This window comes from Bradysia coprophila, unplaced genomic scaffold, assembly GCF_014529535.1.
Source record: "Bradysia coprophila strain Holo2 unplaced genomic scaffold, BU_Bcop_v1 contig_350, whole genome shotgun sequence".
Lineage (NCBI taxonomy): Eukaryota > Metazoa > Arthropoda > Insecta > Diptera > Sciaridae > Bradysia > Bradysia coprophila.
This window is the reverse complement of record NW_023503608.1, coordinates 7,406,269-7,428,954: the sequence shown is the minus strand read 5'-3', so window position 1 is coordinate 7,428,954 and position 22,686 is coordinate 7,406,269. Positions and strand designations below refer to the sequence as shown.

At 32.0% G+C, this 22,686-nt stretch overlaps 1 protein-coding gene across 1 annotated transcript in view; it reads right to left on the bottom strand.

The window, feature by feature from the left end:
- Window positions 1-3,444: 3,444 nt before the first annotated feature.
- Window positions 3,445-22,686, bottom strand: part of LOC119080715 (serine/threonine-protein kinase NLK2) — a 79,981-nt gene continuing 60,739 nt past the window's right edge. The window contains 6 exon segments of the mRNA XM_037189197.1: window positions 3,445-7,991; window positions 7,994-8,022; window positions 13,430-13,523; window positions 13,629-13,830; window positions 13,891-14,289; window positions 14,362-14,554. Coding sequence (XP_037045092.1) covers window positions 7,813-7,991; window positions 7,994-8,022; window positions 13,430-13,523; window positions 13,629-13,830; window positions 13,891-14,289; window positions 14,362-14,554 — 1,096 coding nt within the window. The 3' untranslated portion in view covers window positions 3,445-7,812.

Genomic DNA, 22,686 nt, shown 5'->3' with positions numbered 1-22,686 from the left:
AATTTTTGTGTTGATGAAGTTTTCATAATATCAATTTTTATCTTTGCAAACAGGCTACAATCTACCATTTATTTGTTACTGTTTGCCTGATTTTATCGTTCAATTTATTGGATTGTACATATAAATTACAACAAAATTTACATTAAATATTTTACTTCATTTAAATATCAATAAAGGCTACAATGTGCTCTGTTTATTTTATTTGTTGCTAATTTGTTTAAGTTTACATTGTCCTTTTCAGAACTTGCTATGTCCTTTTTATTCTCAATATAACTTTACAAATTTTACACGTTTCCAGATAAATATTATTTTTTTAATTAATTTATGTTTGATGCATCCTATTCCATTAATTTTTACATAAAAATTTTTCCAATTTTTTTTTTATTTTTAAAGTTTTTTAAATGCAACTGCTGGATTCAAATATTTTGTCCATTAATGGATATTTACAAAAATAAACGTTGATTATTCAAGCGTGTTTTTATGAAAAGTATTCTAAGTGTAGGGGTGACCAAATAAATCGTTTTCAAATTTAAAAAAGCTTTACTTCCTCTTCCGACTTTAGGCACGTAAATATAAATTATTCATATATCAGACCAGACAAATTAGTACCAAATTTAAGTTTGCCAATTTTTGTTTTGATGTAGGTGACTTTTTGGGAAACGCACCAACTACACTAATAATATTGCTAGAGTAAATCAGTAAAATTAACACAAAACTTACCACTTCCGTTAATCTTGGGAACGCCTAGTCTTCTGCTATCGACAATATCGACAAAAATAAGTGTTGATTCCCGATTAACATGGCCCTTTATAGCAAAATTTAAGTTGAAACAAATAAAATATTAAGATAGGCGAGGTTCACATTGAACAAAAAAGAAAGAGGTTAAACTGTCATATGGCCGTTTCTAAAAGTTAAATCAATGCGATTTCGGATTTTGGATGGGAAAAATGGAAAAAGTGTGTTATATTCGAAAAAATGTCATAAAATATGTTGGGTAGATGACTGGTTCTTAAGCGAAGTTTACTTTTGATTCTCGCTGCACCACTGTTAGTTTAACTTTGTTAACGATTTTTTTTTTGTTTGAAAGGTTTGATTTGATCATTATGCGGCTTCTTACGGACTTCTCGGTATATATATAGGTATTACTTGAGAACATTAAAGCGACGACCTAAATCCAAAAGTACTTGTACTTGTAGTCACTTGTACATTTTTCTAACAAAACCTTACCATATTTTCCAAATTTTCTCAATTTTTTTTTTTAAAAAGGTAAGTAAAATCTATGAAATCGTAGGAAAATTTTGAATAGAATGAAAAATGTTTCTCTTTAAATAGTGTGTACGGAAATTTTCAGTAATAGTCACCTCTGTCCATATGTTTATTTAGACACTTGGGGAGTTATTGCATGAGCCGAAGGCGAATGGTATAACCCCAAGTGTACTATTACCAGTATCTGTATCAATGCAGCTCCGCCTGTATCCGTAGATTTACATCCATTATACCAGTACTATTCCAGGTAATGGTTCGCAGCGTCCCATCACATTTAAAGATAGTGAAACGTGAACATGTAGAGAAAAACGAAACGAAAACCAAGAAAAACCAATAAAAAAAACCAAAATTTTCTTTTTACAATTTTGTATACGCAGCATTTATTTACTTTTCGTTTGATGAACAGAAAGAGGACAAAAATTAAAAACAGAAAATTTTTAAAACTAAAAAAGATTTTTCTACCAAAAAAATACACTAAAAACCTTTCATTGCTCTTCGAACACAATCATTTTTTTTGTTTTTTTACAATTAAACTAAAATAATTAAAATAAAAAAAAATTAATTAAAGAAATTTGAAATTATATGTTGGTATAGTTGGTACGCTAAGACTTTATTTTACTTAAGGTGCCATTTCGAAATATAAAAGGGGAAAGGAATATCTTTTTTTGTCGATATTCCGTAAAGAGTTAATATATAATGCGTGTCTGTGGTGTCTGAGAGAGTTGGCATGGATATAAATATTTACAGTGTTACGTGTCGTCTCTGATCTTTTGATCTTTCATTCTCATAACTTTATTATTATTTTTATGGACAGAGGATACTTAATTTGATAATTATTGTTACAAAATATTTTGTTTTAATTTCACAATTTTTTTTAAATCTTTTGAAATTAAATTTTATTTATCTTTTAAATTTTATTTCTCTACTTATGTCGGTAAATCACACAATCAAATATATGTATTTGTTTTCCAATAGACGTTTGATTTTTGTTTTCTTGTTAGTTGTATTTACACATCAATTGATTAAATTTTTCTGTTATAATTTCTTTGCTTTTATTCATTTAAATGGGACAACATTCTACTTTTCATTAATACTTTCGCGAAGAAAGAAAATGTTTGGTTAAAGGTAGAACATCTAGTCCCATTATATTTACTTCTCCGTTTAATGCAACAAACTTCTTTTTTTATCTACAATTTTGATAAAATTAAATTTAAATTCTGTGTGTGCTCTAAATAACTTTGCCCGATATAAAAATAATAATTTTTTTTTGTTAAGTCTTGAATCCACTAAATTTTTCTAAAAAAAAGAACATTAAACTCTTACGCGCTAAAGGAAATAGTTTACAAGCTATTAAAATCAAATTAAAAAAAGACAAAAAAATACTAAAAATACTTTTTATTATTATGCAAAAAGCGATGTGATTCTGTGGAAAATTTTATTAAAGAAAAAACTAAAACATCAATCGTGTTAACACTCGAATTTTGGGTGAATTTGATCAGCCGATCGGAGCATACAATAAATTGATCTATGCTGGATCCTAGTCCTACAGTCAGTGCTGATCAAATCCCGACACGCAATTCAAAGTGTCAACTGATATTTTCCGACAGATCACTAACTGAGATCTATATGAAAGATTGATTGAGAGTGATGTGAAAAGACAAATTACAAAGAGACTTCTAATTCACTTTTCACACAGGCGTTTGCGAATTTGTTGTTCAACAAATTTTTTTCTTTTATTAAATTATACAAAAAAAAAATATTTTAAAATTTTAAAGGATAGAAAAGTTTTCATCTTTGTGATATTTACAAGAAATTTGTTTTCCTTCTCTTTAAATTAAAAGAACAAAAAACTACTAAAACTTTATTTGAGTTATTGTGTATGCTGTTTGCTCTATTCCTTCATTTATTAATTTCACTTTTGAATATAGTTAAATCCTCCATGTGGTTGACGAGGTGTTTTATTTCTTTTATTGTTAAATCAAAAGAATTTTCACTTAAATTTAAAAACTAATTTTCAGTTCTTTTTTCTTTGTTAAATTTTATATTTTCCATTTTTTTTAAACTCATTTTATTTTGTTTCTCAGTCTATTTATAATCAATAATCATACCATATCTAGTTTAATAGAAATAAAAAGAAGTGTGCGAATGAAAATGAAAACTAGAGAATTTTTTATTTCGTTTCCTATTCCTAGCGTTACACATTTCTTTTTGTCTTTCATTCTTTCTTGTTTTCCCATATTTTATTTGGTTCCAAAAATATATATCAATTAACATCTAATCGCTACGGTTAAACTTTCATGCACGGACTGAAAACAGGCAATAACTTCGAATTTTACCATTAAAATTTATTGAAATTTTTTCAAAGTTTTTCTTGTAATATATTTGTTAGGTTTGCTATCATAGACATTTAGATTGAGTAGCAAGATTGATTAAAAGTGTTGCATGAACATTGCAAAATGTTGTACAGTATTTTAGACCCCATTCTCCTAACTAAATTTTGACTTTTAGCTTCACATCAGTTGTTGTAACCTTTTGCAAACAGTATCCATCTATTTATCAAGTCTATTACTTCCTTTGATCTAAATTCTTTCAACAGAGAATTATACAAAATCTTCTATTTCAATATTGTTAACCAGCAATTTGCTATATTACCGTGATAAGCCAAAACATGGTATCGCATTTGTATCTTTCCTTTTAAAGAGCTTTCGAGAGCTTACTTTGCAGAAATATTTCACTTTTCCAAAGGAATCGTATAGTAGCTCAAAGCTTTCGAAAGTTCTCCGAAGCACACAAATAATTCAGTGATTTGGCTCAACAAGGCAGTAAATAGGACCGTATTATCCAGAGTTCATGGGTCGTAGATGTCGTTTTCATCAAACATCAGGAGCGATAAATATCCTAGTCTGCAGAGGAATAACTCAGATGTTTCTCGCGTCAATTGACCGAGTGTGATTATCTTACATCGTCCCGGAAATGAGGTCTGAAAATAATTTCGCATATATTGGTCTTTTCTCAGCGGCGAGAAAATTAAAATTTTGTTCCCGTCAAGCAGGCGAGAAATTTTGTTGATAATTTCAAATTTCTCACGAAAAGTGACGGAATGACATTTTGTCCCACTTCCGCTTTGAAAAGAGTAAGTAAATTGCAGGTGGGTACGATTATTGTTTGCAAATTGTGCGATTACTACAATCGTGACACAATTCAAAAGCAAACAAAGTCCCACTCACTGGTTGTAAAATATAATTCACATTCAACCTACTAAAATAGTGACGGGTTATTTACTCTATGAAATCTATTTCGTTTATTTGTTGTGTATCTCTATAAACTGTATTTTTACGGGGAATAACTATCGAATTGGTTAAGACAACATTCAGAAAAATTTTGTCGAATATATTTGAATGAATTTATCGTTTGTGAACATTATTTTTGCGTCACTATACAACATTCATACTGTATTCGGCTGATTAATTAAAAACGAATAAGTGCACGCAAAAATACACTGAACTAGCACAGAAGGAAAAAAGAAAAACTGAAAGCCTACACTCTATGTACACTTTTTTGTAATCGTCGCATCACATTCCAAATTCAGGATGAACTTAGATGTGATGCGAATTGATAAACTGAAATGAATGAAACAAATGAGTGTTCCAAATGATCGAACATTTTCTTTTTCTTTGCAAAGTGTATACACAAAATCATTTCTATAATTCTAATTAAGACACGCTATATTTAGGTACAAGATAGGTATGTATTGTAAAAATATTTAAATATTTTAAAATTTTACACAATTTATTTTTTGTTTACATTTTTTATGTTTTACACTTTTTTTTCTGTTGTTGTTGCTGTCTATTTACTTGTTTACTTTAGTTGATTTTCATTATTTTATTTACTTTATTTTTTTTTCATGTTTTCAATATTTAAAGAATGTTTTGTGCATCAATTAATTTCAATTTGTTATTTTTGATCAAATAATATTTGAATGGAACAATACAATTGTTGATTTATTTCTATACACGAAGCTCTATTTTTAGTGTTCCGATAATTTATGTTGTCAAAATGAAATACAGCAGTCATTCAATCGAAGAATAACAATAATCTCATCATTTTTCAACAGTTTCCGTTTCTATTCCTATTCAGCGTTTTTCGATATTCTCCCAAAACGTTTCGGTTATATCGAGCTGCTCGATAACGTCAATTAGTAAAAAAACCGATTACAAGATACAGTCACCTCAAAAAGTTTTGTTTAGAAATCCCCAAGGCTTCCAATCATTTGCATTTCGAACCCTGGATAACTGTTGAGATTGCAAACTTCGAGAATTAAAACCCTTTATAATTGTGTTCTTCCTGAGTTGCATTTCTTGAGAGTTATAGCCTTGAAGAGCCTGATCACCTTGAAGAGCCTGACCACCATAAAGAGCCTGACCACCATGAAGAGCCTGACCACCATGAAGAGCCTGACTACCTTGAAGAGCCTGATAACCTTCTGTAGCCTGACTACCTTCTAGGACCTCGATATTTCTAACTACTCATTTCCTTATCTTTTTCCTTTCTTAAGTGTAAAGATATTTTTTTTCTCTTTCGAGTTTGTTGCTATCTGATCAAGTTTTAAGATGACCTCGCGTTTCAGTTGTTTTACGTATGGGAATAATTTTCTGATATATACATTGTTTAACTATTAAAATGATTTTAAGGACATTGCCGTGTTTAATCAGTATCTTTCAAAGACAATTGAAAAAATTGTCAGAGTTTGATTGAACGAGAGCCTATTTGCATTTATGTGTAAAGATTAAATAAAACACTTTTTGCACTTTATCCACATCCAAGTTAGTTTCACATTTTAATAAAATTCTAAATTGCTTTTTTTCACCAATTTATTTACAAAGACAAAACTAAGATTTCTCAATTTTATTCCTTCCAGTAGAATAATGTCATGAGGTTCAAATAACATGGGCAGTGTGTCTTTTTCGTTAGAGTTTCAGTTTATACAGTGTTTCGGTTAAATGGTCTCCATTTTTGACTTAAGTATTTGATCTTTTCTCCTCGGTACACAGTTTTTTTGCGCGTGAATTTTCGTCAACATTTTGTCAACTTTTCTGGCTTTGAAACTGAAACTATGTATGTCAAAGACAATACGATCATAATCAGGCAACTCTTCCAGTCGAGATATATTTTCGCAATGACTGTTTGCTCTCGTGAGGGTCTTATGTTTCAGAAGTAGTGTCACGTAACATTGCTTATCGGTCAGTCGTTCAGACATTACGAACGGAGAAACCAAATCGGCCATGTCGGTCTTAGATATGAAACCGAATTATCATCCCTTTCTTCAGAGAATCTGTTTCAGAATATCTGTAGAGATTAAGTAATTTGAGTGAAAGATCACAGTGAATACTCAAACAGGTCAATTGGAATTGATGGTGAATTTACCCGAAAGCTTTTTCATTATTTAAGAATTATATTTGCTTACGTCGTTATCTATTCAATGCACTTTTCTTCGTCCGCTTCAAAAATCACAAAAATTAGAAAATTGAATTTAAAATTAAAAGAAAAAAGAATTTTAAACCTAAATACCGAAAGGATTACTAAATTGGTCAATCCTATCAAATAAATTTTCGTTTTATTTTATCACAACATCTACACTCTGTCCTAAATTTCTGTCGTATCTTGAACACAATTTTTCAAAGTTGACTTTTAAATTTTGCTTTTCATTTTTTTTTACAAATTTTTTGTTAGAATTTCTCTTCATTTCCTTTTCGCTCTCATAGAAAAATATATTTTGTTTTTCTGAATTATATAAAAATCATCAAAAGAAAAGGAAAATTTTAACTAAATTTACGAAGACAAACAATTTGTTTTCAATTTCAGTACACTAAACATTTCGTTTCCTTACCCACCCCCAAAAAAAGCTTAAACCCTTTCTCATCTTCTCCATTAACTTCGGTGTCTATATCATTAATTAACTATGTCTCTAAATTTGTTAAAAAATTGAGGTAAATTTGGCAAAAAATAAGTTGTCTACGTTAGCTGTATAATAATTATCTTGTCTTGTGTCCTACCACCGTTTTTTACTTGTATGAATTTAAGCGGATTCTCATTTTTTTAATTAACTTCCTTTATTTTGCTTTGTTTAAATTCTTTAAAACACTGAGCACACAATAAGCACTGCTAATAACTATTAAACGGCGGTTTACGTTTTTAATATTCCACATGGGACATTGTTGTCTTCCCATGACCTTAATTCAAAATCTATCTGTTTAATAAGTGATGCATCCAGAATTTCTGTCCCGTTCCACCATCTGCAGATGGTTTACGTTGTTCATGTATTTTCGATAGATCAGTTGAAAGTATTTAAAATAAATGGGAGGCAAAGATGCATTTTAGTCTGATGACGGAATGGTTATCATATATATTCACACGATTAACACAAAATAGACAATACAGATTGTGTTGAGATGATCCGACATTATTTTTTTGGTCAATATTTCAATAAATATATTCACTGATGGAACAAGTGTATCAACCGGAAACACTGTCCATTTCTTAATTCAACTATTGATGAGATCTGTGGAAAACGATGACACTTCTTTCATTGATGTCTCTTTGTTGATTCTGAATTTTGATGGGTAAATTCACCTTCATTTGAATAGTTGTCGATGAAGGTTTGATTTTAGTAAATTTTAGGCAGCTATCGCCCCGTTGTGATGTCATTCCCATTGATGTGGTGACGGTGGTAGTTCGGAGGGATGAGCAACGTTTGAGCTAAAAAGAATGCAAAAAATTGAAAAAATGAATAATTTTATGGATACGTTCTGGGTATGAAAGGTGTGACGACAGCGGCGCTAAGATGATGGTATATTTGATTTTATATTTGCTTTTGTATCATTGTTCAATAGGACAACCTGTCGAATCTATAAAAAAACGACTAATCACCAGTTATTCTTTCATTGGTAGCTCATAAGCTTCATAAGTTGAGATCTTGAGAGATAATCTTTAATGGAATTAGTTTGTCATCGTAATGACACTGAAATATAACTCAACTTGACCCACCGGCCAACATTTCGGAATATCATTAATCATCTGTTATTGACATTTAAAGTTAATAATTAGCCATGAGCTTGTTGGTCTTTTATATAGTTTGTTAAAAACATTGAAGTACAAGATTCACAGTTTACGTTAGAAGAGAGTTAACAGATTTGGGTATTAAAAGAGATGGTAAAGACACATACGAAGGCAGTGGATATTTTCTATATAAATAATTTTCATCTCAGTTCGTTACCTGCCAATGCCTTCGTGATCAACTCAAAGGTGTATTAAATTCAGGTTTGTAGGAGGTTAATATTGGTAACTACACCAAGCTTACAGTGTCCATTATGTTCCACTAATTTTAACTTTCTTCTAAAAATGTGTGTGGCTTCAGTTGTCCAGAATACAAGTACGGTTTTCACGTTTTTAATGTACTTTTATTCGACGCAACCGTTCGAAAGAATGACCACTCATATAAATTAGAACTAAATGGTAATCTTATCACCATCATCTCAACGCGTCCATCGTATGTACAACCTTTTGTAATTAATTCTGGAATATTTACAATAAAATAAAAAAAATGAAAGGAGCGACATGAAACGTGCATGTGGTTACTGAATCAGTTTAATTAGTGACGTTATGCTTTATTTTTAGTTGTTAAGATTAAAAGATAAAGTCAAATGACAGTCGATCTAGGATTAAATGAGTTTGTTTTAAATTATGTCTACAAGTTAGCCGCTATCGAAACTTCGACAGAATGCTAGTTAGTCGATTATAGTGAAGTTTCACATGTTGTGTAAATATATAAACAATTAAAAATTCAATAAAAACTCTCTATAACTTTAGCACACCTAAGACCACAATGAATGAATGAGTGAGTGAGTGAATGAATGAAGTTCTACAAATTATAATGTAATTATATCAATATTTGACGAATGATCACAATGGTAAAAAAAACGAAACTGTTGAGTCAACATAAAACAACAAAAGATTAAATTTAAAAAAATTATAAAAAAAACTGACCTGAACCCCCCCAAGCAATAAAGATCACGCGGCACACAAAAATACAACGGGCAATAATACGACTTTAAGTGCAATCTTCATCGGTGACGTCATACCGAAACAATCTTTTGGTTTTGGTCTGGAATTGAATGATATTTTTTTGTGTTTTTGTTTGTCTTCTTTCAAGTTTTGAATTTGGAAAAACATTTCATTGAAAACATTACGTATGCAACGACTGATGATCTAAAAACCCGTTCAATTCCAAGTTATTGTTTTTAATGATAGGAAATTAACGTTACGGAGTCAAGAACAAACAAAAAAGGAAGAAGACTCAACGCAATATAGTTCATGCAATGAAAGAGTTTTACATGCAAAGGCATGGTACAGACTCCAAAACGATTACAATTCAAAGAAAATTCTTGGAAATCTTGTCAATATTTTGGTTAAAAATGACAGAAAAATCCATCTACCTTCTGTCAATAATTAATTTCATTCTGCATTTTTTACCCGCGCCACCGATATAAGAATACCAGATAGACAAATGTCGAAGAACAAAATCCATCCAATTCAAAAACTTCTAATCAATACACAAAATACGGAACATAAGACGTAAATGATTTTAAACTAAAGCAACGCAGCTGAATTAGCATGCATTCAGGCTGAGTCTTAAGGTCTCGAGAGAGATGAGTTCGTGGTAACAACTTTCTATAATTAAATCAGCAAAAGGAGCGCCATAGAATACATTTTTCAAGTTTTTTTAAACGAATGTTTCTTATTACCTACATACTTTCATGCATACCGTACGCCTGAATATTTTAGCAATGACTTTTAATTTACATTAAACTTGCTCTAATCAGATGATCCCGACCTGACTAAGAAACTAAGAAAAAACTATTTTCGACTCATGGAAAATTCTTAGTTTTATCACCTATTTTCAAGATCATGCTATTTCGGCATGACATACAGATAAACTGAAAAGAAAAACTCCCTTTCGACCTGTTACCTGATCTATCACTCAACCCTTTTACTGGCCGAATATGGCGGCTATAGTTAAAAAAAACTGTTACGAGTCAGCCTGAAAGTATTCGTTTTAGCAGGAGTCATTCGGGTGAGAACTGATGAAAGTCCAGATAGGCGAAACCAGACAAGCAAAAATTTGAAATAGTCTAGATTTTATGAAAGAATTTAAGGATGATAGATGATTTAACGTTCTCTTCGGAATATTTGATCGACAGAAACAACATCGATATTCAGAGAGTCGGTCTCAAAGTTTAGTTATCACACAAAATTCATGGACCATACGATTACATGTTTTGATGGATGCGAATTGGTTACATGAATTAGATGAATTTACATTTTCCCAAAACTCAAAACAGCCGGTACACATACACATTACAAAGCGGTTTAGCAACAATATAACCCAACACCAAAATTAAAATAGCAACAGTTACACAAAAAACAAACAAAATTATCGACATAATAAGGGTAAACCACTGTGGTTCGTAAAGTTTGTGAGTTTGGCGATTCCGTACACTTTTGACATAAAATATATGTGAGAAATGTCAAAGATTCACGAAATTGCCATACTTACGAACTTTAAGAACCATAATGGTTTATCCCTAATATTATATCAGTATGGCATTAAGGATAGCTACGAACCGATGGGTAGTCACTAAAAATTCTAAGTTAGTGCGAACATTATTCATTATTATTGTTCAGCTTGGTTCTACGGTAAATTAGTGATCTACCCTTCGTTCCACGGCCGAGAAATCCACATCTTAGGGTGACTGGGAAGTTTTATCTTTAATTTATTTATTTTACTTATAAGCGAAAGTTAAAGTGAAAATTTTGTGACAAAAGGGATGTGATGAGGATAGGATAAAAGGATAGGGGTAATTTGCACCTAGATTGTCCTTTGTTAGGCCGGTAGGTAGTAATATTTATTTCTTGTGTTAAGAGAATCTGATCAATTTTTTTTCCGGTGACATGAGAAGCATTATTTAGGTCTTAGGATATTATCTTTGGCTTATTTAAAATGTATTTTCAAGGGTAATTAATTCAACAATATGACGCAAATTAGGGTGGCTCATTCTTTCGGATTTTTCTTTTTCTTTTACGAATTTTTGTAAATGAAATTCTTTTGCAATCCGAGAAAATAAAGTTTCGACGGACTTAAATCTGGACAAACAAAAATTCGGACGATCATTAATGAGGGTATTTCCTTACACCGTTTGCGAAGACTATAAATTCGTAGACAATGAATTCCTAGGCCTGCAGTTCACAAATTATCTATTTCGGATTTTTGTTTGTGCCAATTTTTTACGACATTTTTATTACTGTGGCAGAAATCAATGTCCCACCCGTTTAGACGATGACTTTAACTCAATCGTCCATACTAGGGATTTATTTCAACTATTCGGAAAATGTGTGCCACCCTAATATATGGCATAAGAACATTGTGTAGTCCACATTCTGGAAGTGTTTATCAACAAATTAAATGACTATACTTAAAATCACATGACAAGCTAAATTATTTTGTTTTTTGCGATAAATAAATGTACAGTAAATTAGAGTCGATTATTCAATAAATTTTTATCTAAAAGACAAGAATTATTTACAAAATATATTTTTCCATTATAATATTGCATCCATGGATCATCCAGCTAGTTAAACCATCCATGATTACAAACATTAAGTCAATAAATAACAATTATAGTAAATGTAAAAAATAATATTGCAAAATGTGTGTGGGGTGGATTGGTATTCGAAATGCAGTGTTCAATTCGGTCAAAATATGAAAATTGTTTCGAATGTGGCATGATACGGAATTGCAACGGAAGGAATTTCATTATCGTTCGCAATTCGGATCATGTAATGGGTACGAAGACCAAAGAATGTCATTCTTTTTGAACGTTCAGAAGATGTTATTCCTTCACACGATGTATGTTGCTCAGATATACAATAAAATGATGTTATTGATATAATCGAATATAAAAAAATGGTCATTGTAGCACTATAGTCAATAGTAATCGATCAACCTTGAAGGGTAAATGTTAAGCAAGTCCTTTTGTCTTAGCTTCCAAAATATCAAACATCGACACATTCTGTGTCTGAATTGTTAGCTCAAAAATTATAGCTAGGAATTTTTCGTTGTAAGTATACTGTTTCTTGTCGACAATTTCATCTGTTAACGACAGCGACGACATAAGTAAGAGTTGACATTTGACTGATGCCACTTTTATAATGACATTTTTGTGTAAACAAAAGAAGTAAAGATCAGTCTGTGGAATTAGTTCTTTGATCAAATGAAGTAATAGATCCGATATTTTATTATTGCCGTCTGATAAAAATGTGATCTATTAATGAACAAAAACCTTACAGTTATTTATAAGGTAAGCCAGATATTGTCAATTATTTGGGTCCAGAATCAAGTTCAGTCTTTCGATTGAACACAGGGTTTGACAGGATTGACAGGAATATTTTTTTGGCGTTTTTTGTAGCAAAATTCACATTTTGACGCTGCATTGAAAATTAAAAGTAAAAAAGCGAAATGAAACCAAACATTTTTTGTGTTATTTTGGTCCGAATGAGCATGTCTGAGGTGATTTTTTTCGGGTAAAAGTTTTGGTTTTAATTTTTGAGAACATGCAAAGATCTTCAAACGAAAATTGTTGTTAGCCAAAAGATAAAATTTATGTAAAAAAATGTCGTTTTTTTTAAGTGAAATTATGTGTGTTGATGGGTGAACGAATTTGTTAAAAATCAAAAATTAGAGAAAAAAATTCATTTTGGTGATCATAAAATAAAAACATTGAAAAAATTGATTTGATTTTAAAAACAGAAACAAATATATGGCCTTTGACAAAAAACAATTTGGGACAGACCTAGGCGCCTGGAGTTGATTTTCTTGGAGTTTTGATGATGTGTAATTGATTATCGGTTGGATGATTTACAGTTGCCATGGTGGGTAGATATAGATGCGAAGAATTTTATTTTAATTTTTTTTTTTCACTTTTCGATTTTTTCTTTCTTTTTTTTGCTTTTATTTTTGATGATTTATGTCGAAGTAGCTCGGTAGTTTTTTTGTTTGTTTTTATGTATTTTCTTATCGCATCACTAAGTAGAAATCCATCCTTCTTACCTAGCGAAGCTTTTGAACGCTGCACTCTGTGGATTAATGCACAATGGAACCCGACCGGTTTGTAATTGTTCGGCAATAAATTTGTGCATTTCCTCTGTTGTGTTTGTGATTATCGTTCGGAAAGAGAAAGAGAAACAACAAAAAACCAAATCCATTAAATTAACCGTCTAATTGTTCACAATCAATGTTTCAACCATACCTTTAACTTGCTGCACTGACGTCAGTTTTCGTTCCCACAAATCGTCAAACAACTGACTAGCTGCTGGTTCGAAATCACCAGTGTATTGGCGCATACTTGACGATGTTGTGAAACAACATTTACACATACATGAATGATATCGCAGTCTTCCTTCATCGAGGTAGGGGTGAGCAAGAGCATCAGTGACCGATATTCTCTTGTCCTGGAATCGAAATTATTTTTCAGAAAATGGAAATTGATCGAATCGAAATGTTAGCCTTACCGGATCAAAAACTAACATCTGGCACAGTAAATGTACAGCTTCATGAGTCGCATGCGAACTGAGTGTGTAGAGAGCGGATAGTGACGGTGGTTTCGGTGCTCTCCGTAACATATGAGTTCGTGCTCCTTCGCACGCATGTCGCATATCAGCCAGCAGTGGTGTACCCAATAGTTCGGTAATTAATTCTAATTGCTGCACAGGACTTTGTGCCTGGAACAGTATCCGTCGGCCGAGCAATTCACCGAATATACATCCCACCGACCATACATCAACAGCGGCAGAATAATGACGAGCTCCCATTAAAATTTCCGGTGCACGATAGTACTGTGTCACGACCTCTTGGGTCATATGCTTTGAGGTGTCTGGTTCTTCAACGCGGGCCAATCCAAAGTCACAAATCTGCGGGAGAAATACAAAATAAAATCGGTAATCGACGTCGCAACTAACTTCTTAATAATTGATCGTACGAACCTTTAAAACACAATTACTGTTAACGAGCAAATTTCCTGGTTTGATGTCCCTGTGCAATATCCTAGCCGAATGTAAATATTTAAGTCCACGCAATATCTGGTACAGAAACACTTTGATGTGGTCGGCTGACAAATGCTGTGGTGAAACTATAATTTTATGCAGATCTGATTGCAGCAGTTCTGTTATCACATAACTGTTGGTATCGTAATGGGACAAAGTTAAGGAAAATTATATTTCTGGGTTGAATTGAATTAACTAACGTTTCCCGTTATCACACACATCTCATTCACACTCATTTGTTGCTTGCGTTATGAAGGTACTAAGTATATGGCAAACGTTCCACGAAAATAAATTTATTCAACGAAAATGAGAACATGACCTACGAACCGCACGTAGGCAAGGCAATATATAGTAAGAAACTTTAACAATGCAGTGAATCAAAGATCATTTTCATCTCTTATTATCACAGTCCCTTATCGTCACAAAGACCATGGACCATGGTTCATTTCTCTTTTATTTTGTTGTTTTGGTTAAGTTGCTCCAACATATACCTTCAACCTGAACAAGTCTAACTTAAGAAATCATAGGCTTTGAATATCTTTTCCCTAATTTGTGTTAAAAGGCAATATTGAAATTGCAAACTGATCGTATAACGCTCATAGCATCCCAGCTTAATGTGAAGAAGTCAAATAAGTCGCTTCAAATCAAATATACCAACGAAACACTTTATGGTATTCGTAAAGCATTAAACTTCGTCTTGTTTAAATAATAAAAAAACGCAAAATAATCTCGTTGTCACTTTAACTACGAGTCGAAAGGGAATTTATGTCTACCCCCAAATTGTATACTTCCCGTTTTCATATTTAAACAAGAAGATTTATTAATTTTTTAAGAGGCAAATACGATTTTCAATTAAAAATGATGAACATTTCCCTGTTGTTGTGGATGCGAATTTTATGCGAAAAATATATTATCAACGTAAAAAGTTGCTACGTCTCTTTGTTCATGTATCACTTTACGAATTACGAATATCCCAACAACTCTGACGAAGATATTTTTTTTTTAAATAAACAAATCGAGTTAACATTATAGCTGAGGATACGAGGACACAGTGTACACTTTATCACAGCCAAGTGACATGACGATAATAAAATAAAAAAATTACCGTTGAAAAATGAAAGCTGTTTTTCCCTATGAAAACACAGTCATTTATACATCAGAAGAAAGTCAAAAAAATATCCAGTACAAAAAGCTAGCAATGATATGGATAGCTTGAATAATGTCGGCGACAAATTTTTTTTCGATTTTTTTCTCATACTATTTTCTTGTGACTATGGCGTTTTCGTTTCCTTCTTCAGCTTTTTTTGGTAACAAGAAAAATTTCGTCGAAAATTTTCAATTTCTTTTTTGCCACATCAAATGTGTGGTGTACAGTCATCATATTTGATAAAATGAAAATGATGAGGGTGGTTTGAGGGAATATAATACACGAAAATGCGAGTTGAGAAGATATTTTCGGTTGAAGAACAGAGTTTGAAGATGTTGAACATAAGAGATTGTTCACTTTACATTTTTTTTTACTTCTTCCTAAAAGGAGAACGGTGGTGTGGCTGGTTGGTTAGTGTAACATTTTGATGAGTTGGTTTATGGAATATTGAATACTCGGCTTTCTCGAATGTTGTTACAACGAAGTGAATGAAAAATGTAAAATTAAGCTTTCATGACATTGACTTGTAGGTTTGGGTATTAAAACGAAAAGTAAAGTAATCAAACGTGGCTAAAATTCATTTTGTGGTGGAGAAATTAAAAAAAATTTCGAGCTATTAGCATCAATGTTCAGCAGTATTTTACTAGGTGAGAGCTTTACAATAAAGATTTTCGATTCCCCGTGTTCTCTTTTATAATCAGAAAAATACTCTAAGTCCAATCTATACGAAGTCGTAGCAAATAAAAGGCTACAGCAAGTTCTGTTTAATTGTCTAATTAAGCTGGAATAGAATACATTTATTCCGAGAAATTAGCTGTTACAATAGGCTTATAAAACTTTCTTGTCTGTCCCAAAATTCTCCTTTTTTATTTTTCCCTTTGTCAGACATAGAGTTCTGTGAATGCAATAGAAGAAACAATCATACGTACACATAAAGCAAATTAGAGCTACAGTTACTATGTAATATTGCTATTCAATATAGCGCGGCCGCGTCGCAGCTTCCTTTCGACCGTTGGCATAACAAAACACGTTTTTTTTTCTGTTAGCAGCGAAAGTCATGCTATTTATATTAATGAGGATAACACGGCCTGTTAGGCCTGTTAACAAAACTATACTCCGACTAATATAAAAGGGATTTCTCAACCCAGTGTATGACAGAGAATATTTTTTTCAATTTATCTTTATCTTCTACCAGGAAAAAACATATAAAATACGTTTTTACAGAATGTAGATGAAAAATCTATATGAAAGCTCCATTTTCTCTATATATTTTTTATGGCAATATTTCAGCTTATGCCATGAAATATGTACACGACTATACACATAAGCAATTTAAAATTTATGAAATTTATTACAACGAAATATGTTTTAAAGTGGAATTGTAACTTAAACAATGCGAGAACATTTTAATGTGATTGTTTCATACAGCCTCGATGGGCATTGGAGTGGGACAATGGGAATTATGGCTGAAAAAGTGATATTTTGTTGAATTTTTTATGGCTTTTTTAGTGTTTATCATGAAGGACCTAGGGAAAGTTTATCGTTCGAAACGGATGCAAGTTATTTTTTAATTGATGTGGACTGACTGACTTTTCATGGAAAAAGCGAAGTATGTGTACATTGTGTAGAGCTCTATATCATCTAAATATACGATAGATTTCCCATTTTCAGGACGTAACACGCCAATCTTTATGTTTACTTTGTATTAACGTAGAAAAATGAAGATGTCGATGAAGTTTTATAGTTCATTAAAAATGCGGTCAGCGTTTAACTCATGAAACTTGTTTTGAGGACATCTTCTGATGGTTACAAAATATATTTCACATTGTGTCAAAAAACCTAGTTTAATAGAGAACAAATTTGAATTAACCTGTTTAAACAGCAGCATGTTGAGAAAATTTTGTCAAATCATAAACAAGTTCAGGTCATTTTTTACTCCAACACCACACCCCAATTACTATTACAAAAAGGCCAAAAAGTCAATATTATGATATGTTTTACGACATCAAACCACCTTGGACATGGATCGGTCGTCATGTTCTGGAGGATAACATTACAACCGGAGAATAAAAGTGGCATTAAAATTTTGTGAGCCGAAAGAGGAGAACCGTAAAAGATACGACATCCAACATGTCACCACCTCTAAAACGAGCGCGAAGCATCCATAATTTTCAATTTACAACCATAAAGTGATAATTTTAGTTGCCTTTAGGCGCTTTTAAATTGCAATTGGTTAAGTGATAAATATTCTCCACGCTTTCGTTCATCTCGGTCTCGGTTCGAAGGAAGGAAAAAAAAAACTTTTACTCATCGGGGAAAAACTATATACCTACTATATGCATACACAGTGCGTATGTTCGAGTTGAAGTATTCGTTTTCTAATAATTTATTCTTCCTTTTCCCAATGACTCACTCTATGTTCTCGCATACAAAATGGCTTATGTTCTATGGATTTTGTTATGTTATATAGATGTACAAAAAAGCGACTTATAGAACACGTCGTAGGTCGTGTCGTATAATATTCGATATAAATGGATGGCGCAAATATATATATTGTATAGACGTAGCAGCAGAAACACCAGTGTGTTTAAGGGAACATTTTTGGGGATTGGTTTTTCAAGTACATTTAGAGGGCAGACGTCTCTATGTGTTTCTTTATACGTCCTTTGTACTCAAAGGATATATGAATGAAAATGTATTGCGTACGTTAGAACTTATATAGACTTTGTTTTCAATGGGGTGGTTGTCATTTCGAGAAAGCTTAGTCGTTGATGGCTTGATGGATAAGTAAAAAAAAAAAATTAGTGAACTTGTAGAATTAATGCGAAATAAAATAATTGTCGCGTTGATGGTATTTAGTGTTTCAGGGTTTTTTTTTGTTGGTATGGTCACGCCACATTTTTACCTTTCAATATCTGTTTGTCACAGAACAGGCTATTCGAAATCACTAATACTGGCACGCCGGATAAACAAATAGACCGCTCACTCTCACTGATGTTCTAGTACTTACGAGTACTCACACCATTTACTAGAAATTAATTAAAAAAACGTGTTGTACAGAAATAACGTTAACTGCTCTTGCTACCTGAAAGCTTTTCTGATCGATTGTTCTAATGTAATTTATCTTTAGTGTTACCTAAAATAAACCAAGAAAGACAACTTGCGGTCAATGTGGTTCTTTTACAACCCTTAGAAGATATTTTCTCAAGATATCGAAATATTGTTTCTGGAATTGGAAAATATTTGTGAAAAGCGAAACCTATAGTTACCCGAATTTATGAACTCTTTGCAGAAGACTTTTCCTCTTCTCAAGACGTTGTACGAGTCAGGTAATACCACGTTCAAATATTTTCGAAGAAATTTGTTCCGAAAACATTTTTTTGATTATTCATGCCATATACGTGGTATCACATGTCGTATGTTTTCCCTTGAAATATTTATCATCAAACGATAGTACATGTCACCAAAGCTCTATGTCCTGTCACAAAGGAAAATTCTTAAAATCACATCATAACTAAGTATTTGAATGTAAAAACCAGATCCAGCTTTCACACAGTCATTGCGGTTAGTGCCTTTCATATTTGAATTGTAGCATTAATTATCTTTTGTCGGGCACAAAACATTCTTTAATATCTTCTCATTTTACTTCCATAACCCGAAAGCGAATGTTTGTTTTTGGCTTATACAAATTTTACCAGACATTTTCATATTCATGCACACAAAATGTTGCTACGAAAAATTTCAGTAAATATGAAAACAAAAACGTTAACCCGAGATGTATAATAGATATACCTATTCCACATACACTTTAAGTATACCGTATAATCTAAGCAAATTTTTATATGAATGAAATGCCAAGAAAATACGACAGAGCGCTTTTAAGTTTCATTGAATGAGTCACTGGATTTTATGAGTGATAAATGGGAAACCATTAGCGATTAGCCTAGTAAAATTTATGAATGGTGAACTCTGAGCCTAGAATTTTATATGTCGTTATTCCAAAGAAAAACCTCAACCAGGTGAGACATGAGAAACCTTTATATATTGAAATTTTCGAGTACCATTCGTATTGAAAAAGGAACCAATCCATACTTTCATTATATTTACGCTCCTCAAAACTTTACGAAAACTGATTTGATCAATCGATACCGATGCAAAAAATATCTCGCGACAATCAATTGAACGCAAATATTTACTAAAGGTTATGTTGAGGTAGGCCAACCAAATAAAACCTACAACCGCCCATAAAAATTCGACTTTCTTTTTATTGTCAATCAAAGCGAAACACAGAAAACAAAACAAAAAAATCATTTTCCAGTGCGAATATTTCGCATAGTCCTTCAATACAACACTAGGCTTACTGTCGCATATATCCACAATCTATACATTTATTTGATTCGTTTTATATGGAAAGGAAAATGGCTGAGCGATTTATTTTACTCGAAAAAATCCTATTTCCTTTTCACCATCGTTTCTGATCAGGGTTCAAATATTTATGTATAACCGAGAAGTTTTCCTATTGACTTTTCAACAACAAACTGTACCTATATGTCGGCAATACTCTTTATGCGCGGAACAAAGTTCAATGAATTTTTGATTAAGAAATTTTGTTGGAAGAGTCACAAAGTGTGTGAAAATTGTGTATTAAAGAATAACGGATAAGATTGATAACAGAATGCTTTGTGACTAAATGGGCTTCGGGTCATATTGGGGCAACTTATTGAAGGAAAACCTTGAACAGTCCTAACTTTGAGGACAAATATTGAAAACATTTTCATTCGTTTAATTGTAGAAAACAATTAAAAGTAATTATCGTTTACATCCACCGCCGATTTAGACTGTGTCTCCAACCGGATCTTGATTGGTAGCGTTCATAGAGAAAGTTTTTCCTTCTTTTAAATTTCAGTTCTTCTGTAGTAATCTAAAAGTAAATTTGTCTATACTTGGACTATTTACTAAATTACGTAAACTCTCCAGTCCCCATTTACTTTAGAAAATTGTTTGAATTCCAAAAAACTTTCAGAAACTATTTACCCAACGTGCTAGTCTCGGTTTTGGCAGTGTTTATGTACTCTAATTTGGGTGTAAGCTTTTCCATTGCTAAAAACAATCGTGTACCGTTAAAATAAATTCGGAACCTTGTACAAAATATACAAAGTGCACAGACAGTGTTCATTTATAGTTTCTTCTTTTGTAAATTTATTTTCATAATAAAAGTTTCATCAAAATATCCACGTTCTTTTGATTGGATTATTTGCAGTCGAGTTTTTATGCATTAACAAAGGAATGGATAATCATTTCGAAAGTGTTGTTAAAATAAAGTTTTTAACTCAATTTCGTTGAAACCTTTTTTTTTCCTGCGGCCCAGCAACACCAGAATAGGGTGTGTGCAAACGAATGGAGAAGTCGTTTTTATTTTTAAAAACCGCAATTTACGTTTACACAGAATTATGCTCAATCTATATTAACTATGTTTGGATTTTATGCCTGAGTTTTTCCATTCCCTTTTCAGCGATGCTATACGTCACAGGTTTCGTTTAAATTTTATTTTTCAACTGAATATCAAATGAGTTTCCTTTCGTTTTTGTGTAATTCTTTTCCTTCTTTGCTTTATTCAGAAAGTTTAACACACGACAGGAATAAACTTTGTTTACATTTTAATGATTTCGCCTAATGGGCATTATGGCTTTACATGGAATCACGTTGAAGTGTATAATTGTTTATTGACTATGACTAGTCATCAGTTATGTCCAGGACATCAACGACTACAATAATAAGCGATGAGTTCTGATCAGCATTATCGTCTTAGCAAAATTCAGAAAAAGTTTAACGATCATGTTGCATAGTTACGAATAACCGACGATTTTTCTATATTTTACACATAACACCTTAGCTGCCATATTGTAATAAGAACCGTACTATGTGAGCGTTGATATATCCCTAACCCCTTATCTTGTATACCCCAAAGATATACACAAAATAAACTTTTCCGAAAATCCTATAACACTTTTTGGCCATATATAGCATTTGATTCAATTTGCTGTTATTCGACGTCAGACCTAATATTTTCAGTCTTTTCTTAGAAAAACAAATGAATTAAAATTAGAGAAGATGTTATTGAGTTGGCGAAAGGATCTTTTTGAGTTCACGTATTTTATTGTTGGGTTTTTTCTTTTTGTTTCTGAACTGAACTGAACAACATTGTCTGGAACGTGTTTTCTACGTTTTACAAACGTCTCTTACTAACTACTAGCCTTCTAATACAACCTACTGGTGTAAACCTAAACGTTTAGCTGATGGTAATCAATCAGTAACGAAAGCGTTAGCGAAGCAACCATGCGTCCATTAATCCATTTGGTGTGTTAACAAATAAATTTCATTTTCACGAAATAAATGTAATCAGAGAATGAATTTTTTTTTATTTCATCGAATTTTACCGGAAAATTTTTTACAGTTTTCGTCTGCACGCAAATCTAATAAGTACATAACCGAAAACGTCTGTTCCGAAACGCTGTTAAAGAAAACGAAAATCGTTTGCACGCCAAATTTGTCTGTGATTTTTCTTCCACACATCTACACACATTTTTCCCCGAACGAACGAAATGTTAAATTTGCTATGCATAAATCGTAGATGGAAAAATAAATTGAAAAATTGCGACGATAAACCTTATTCCGTCATCGTTTTTTTTTTACAATGTGATTAAGGGTGTTTTTATTAACATAATTTAATGATGGCTGATTCAATGGGGATTGTCGTTTTTTTTTTTGGACTATTATCTTTTTTTATACCTGGACTGAAGGTATCAACCTTGTTTAATTCACTGAAAGCATGTCACAAGTGAGCTAGTTAATTAATTATAAATGAATTTTTGATCGTTTTTTTTTTAACTTTATCGAAACGTGAGAGGAAGAGTGTAATCGTTATGGAGCGGCATTATTATATATCTACGTTACACAATACATAAAAAATTCGATTTGCATAGGCACGCCAAAAAAAAACATTTTGTATCCCTGGCTAACGGTTTTAGAGCCTTTTTGTATTCTGAATAAATGTGCTCACTGTTATCACAATGAGGGGATACCGGTAGACATTTTCCATAATTTATTTAGTTAGGAAG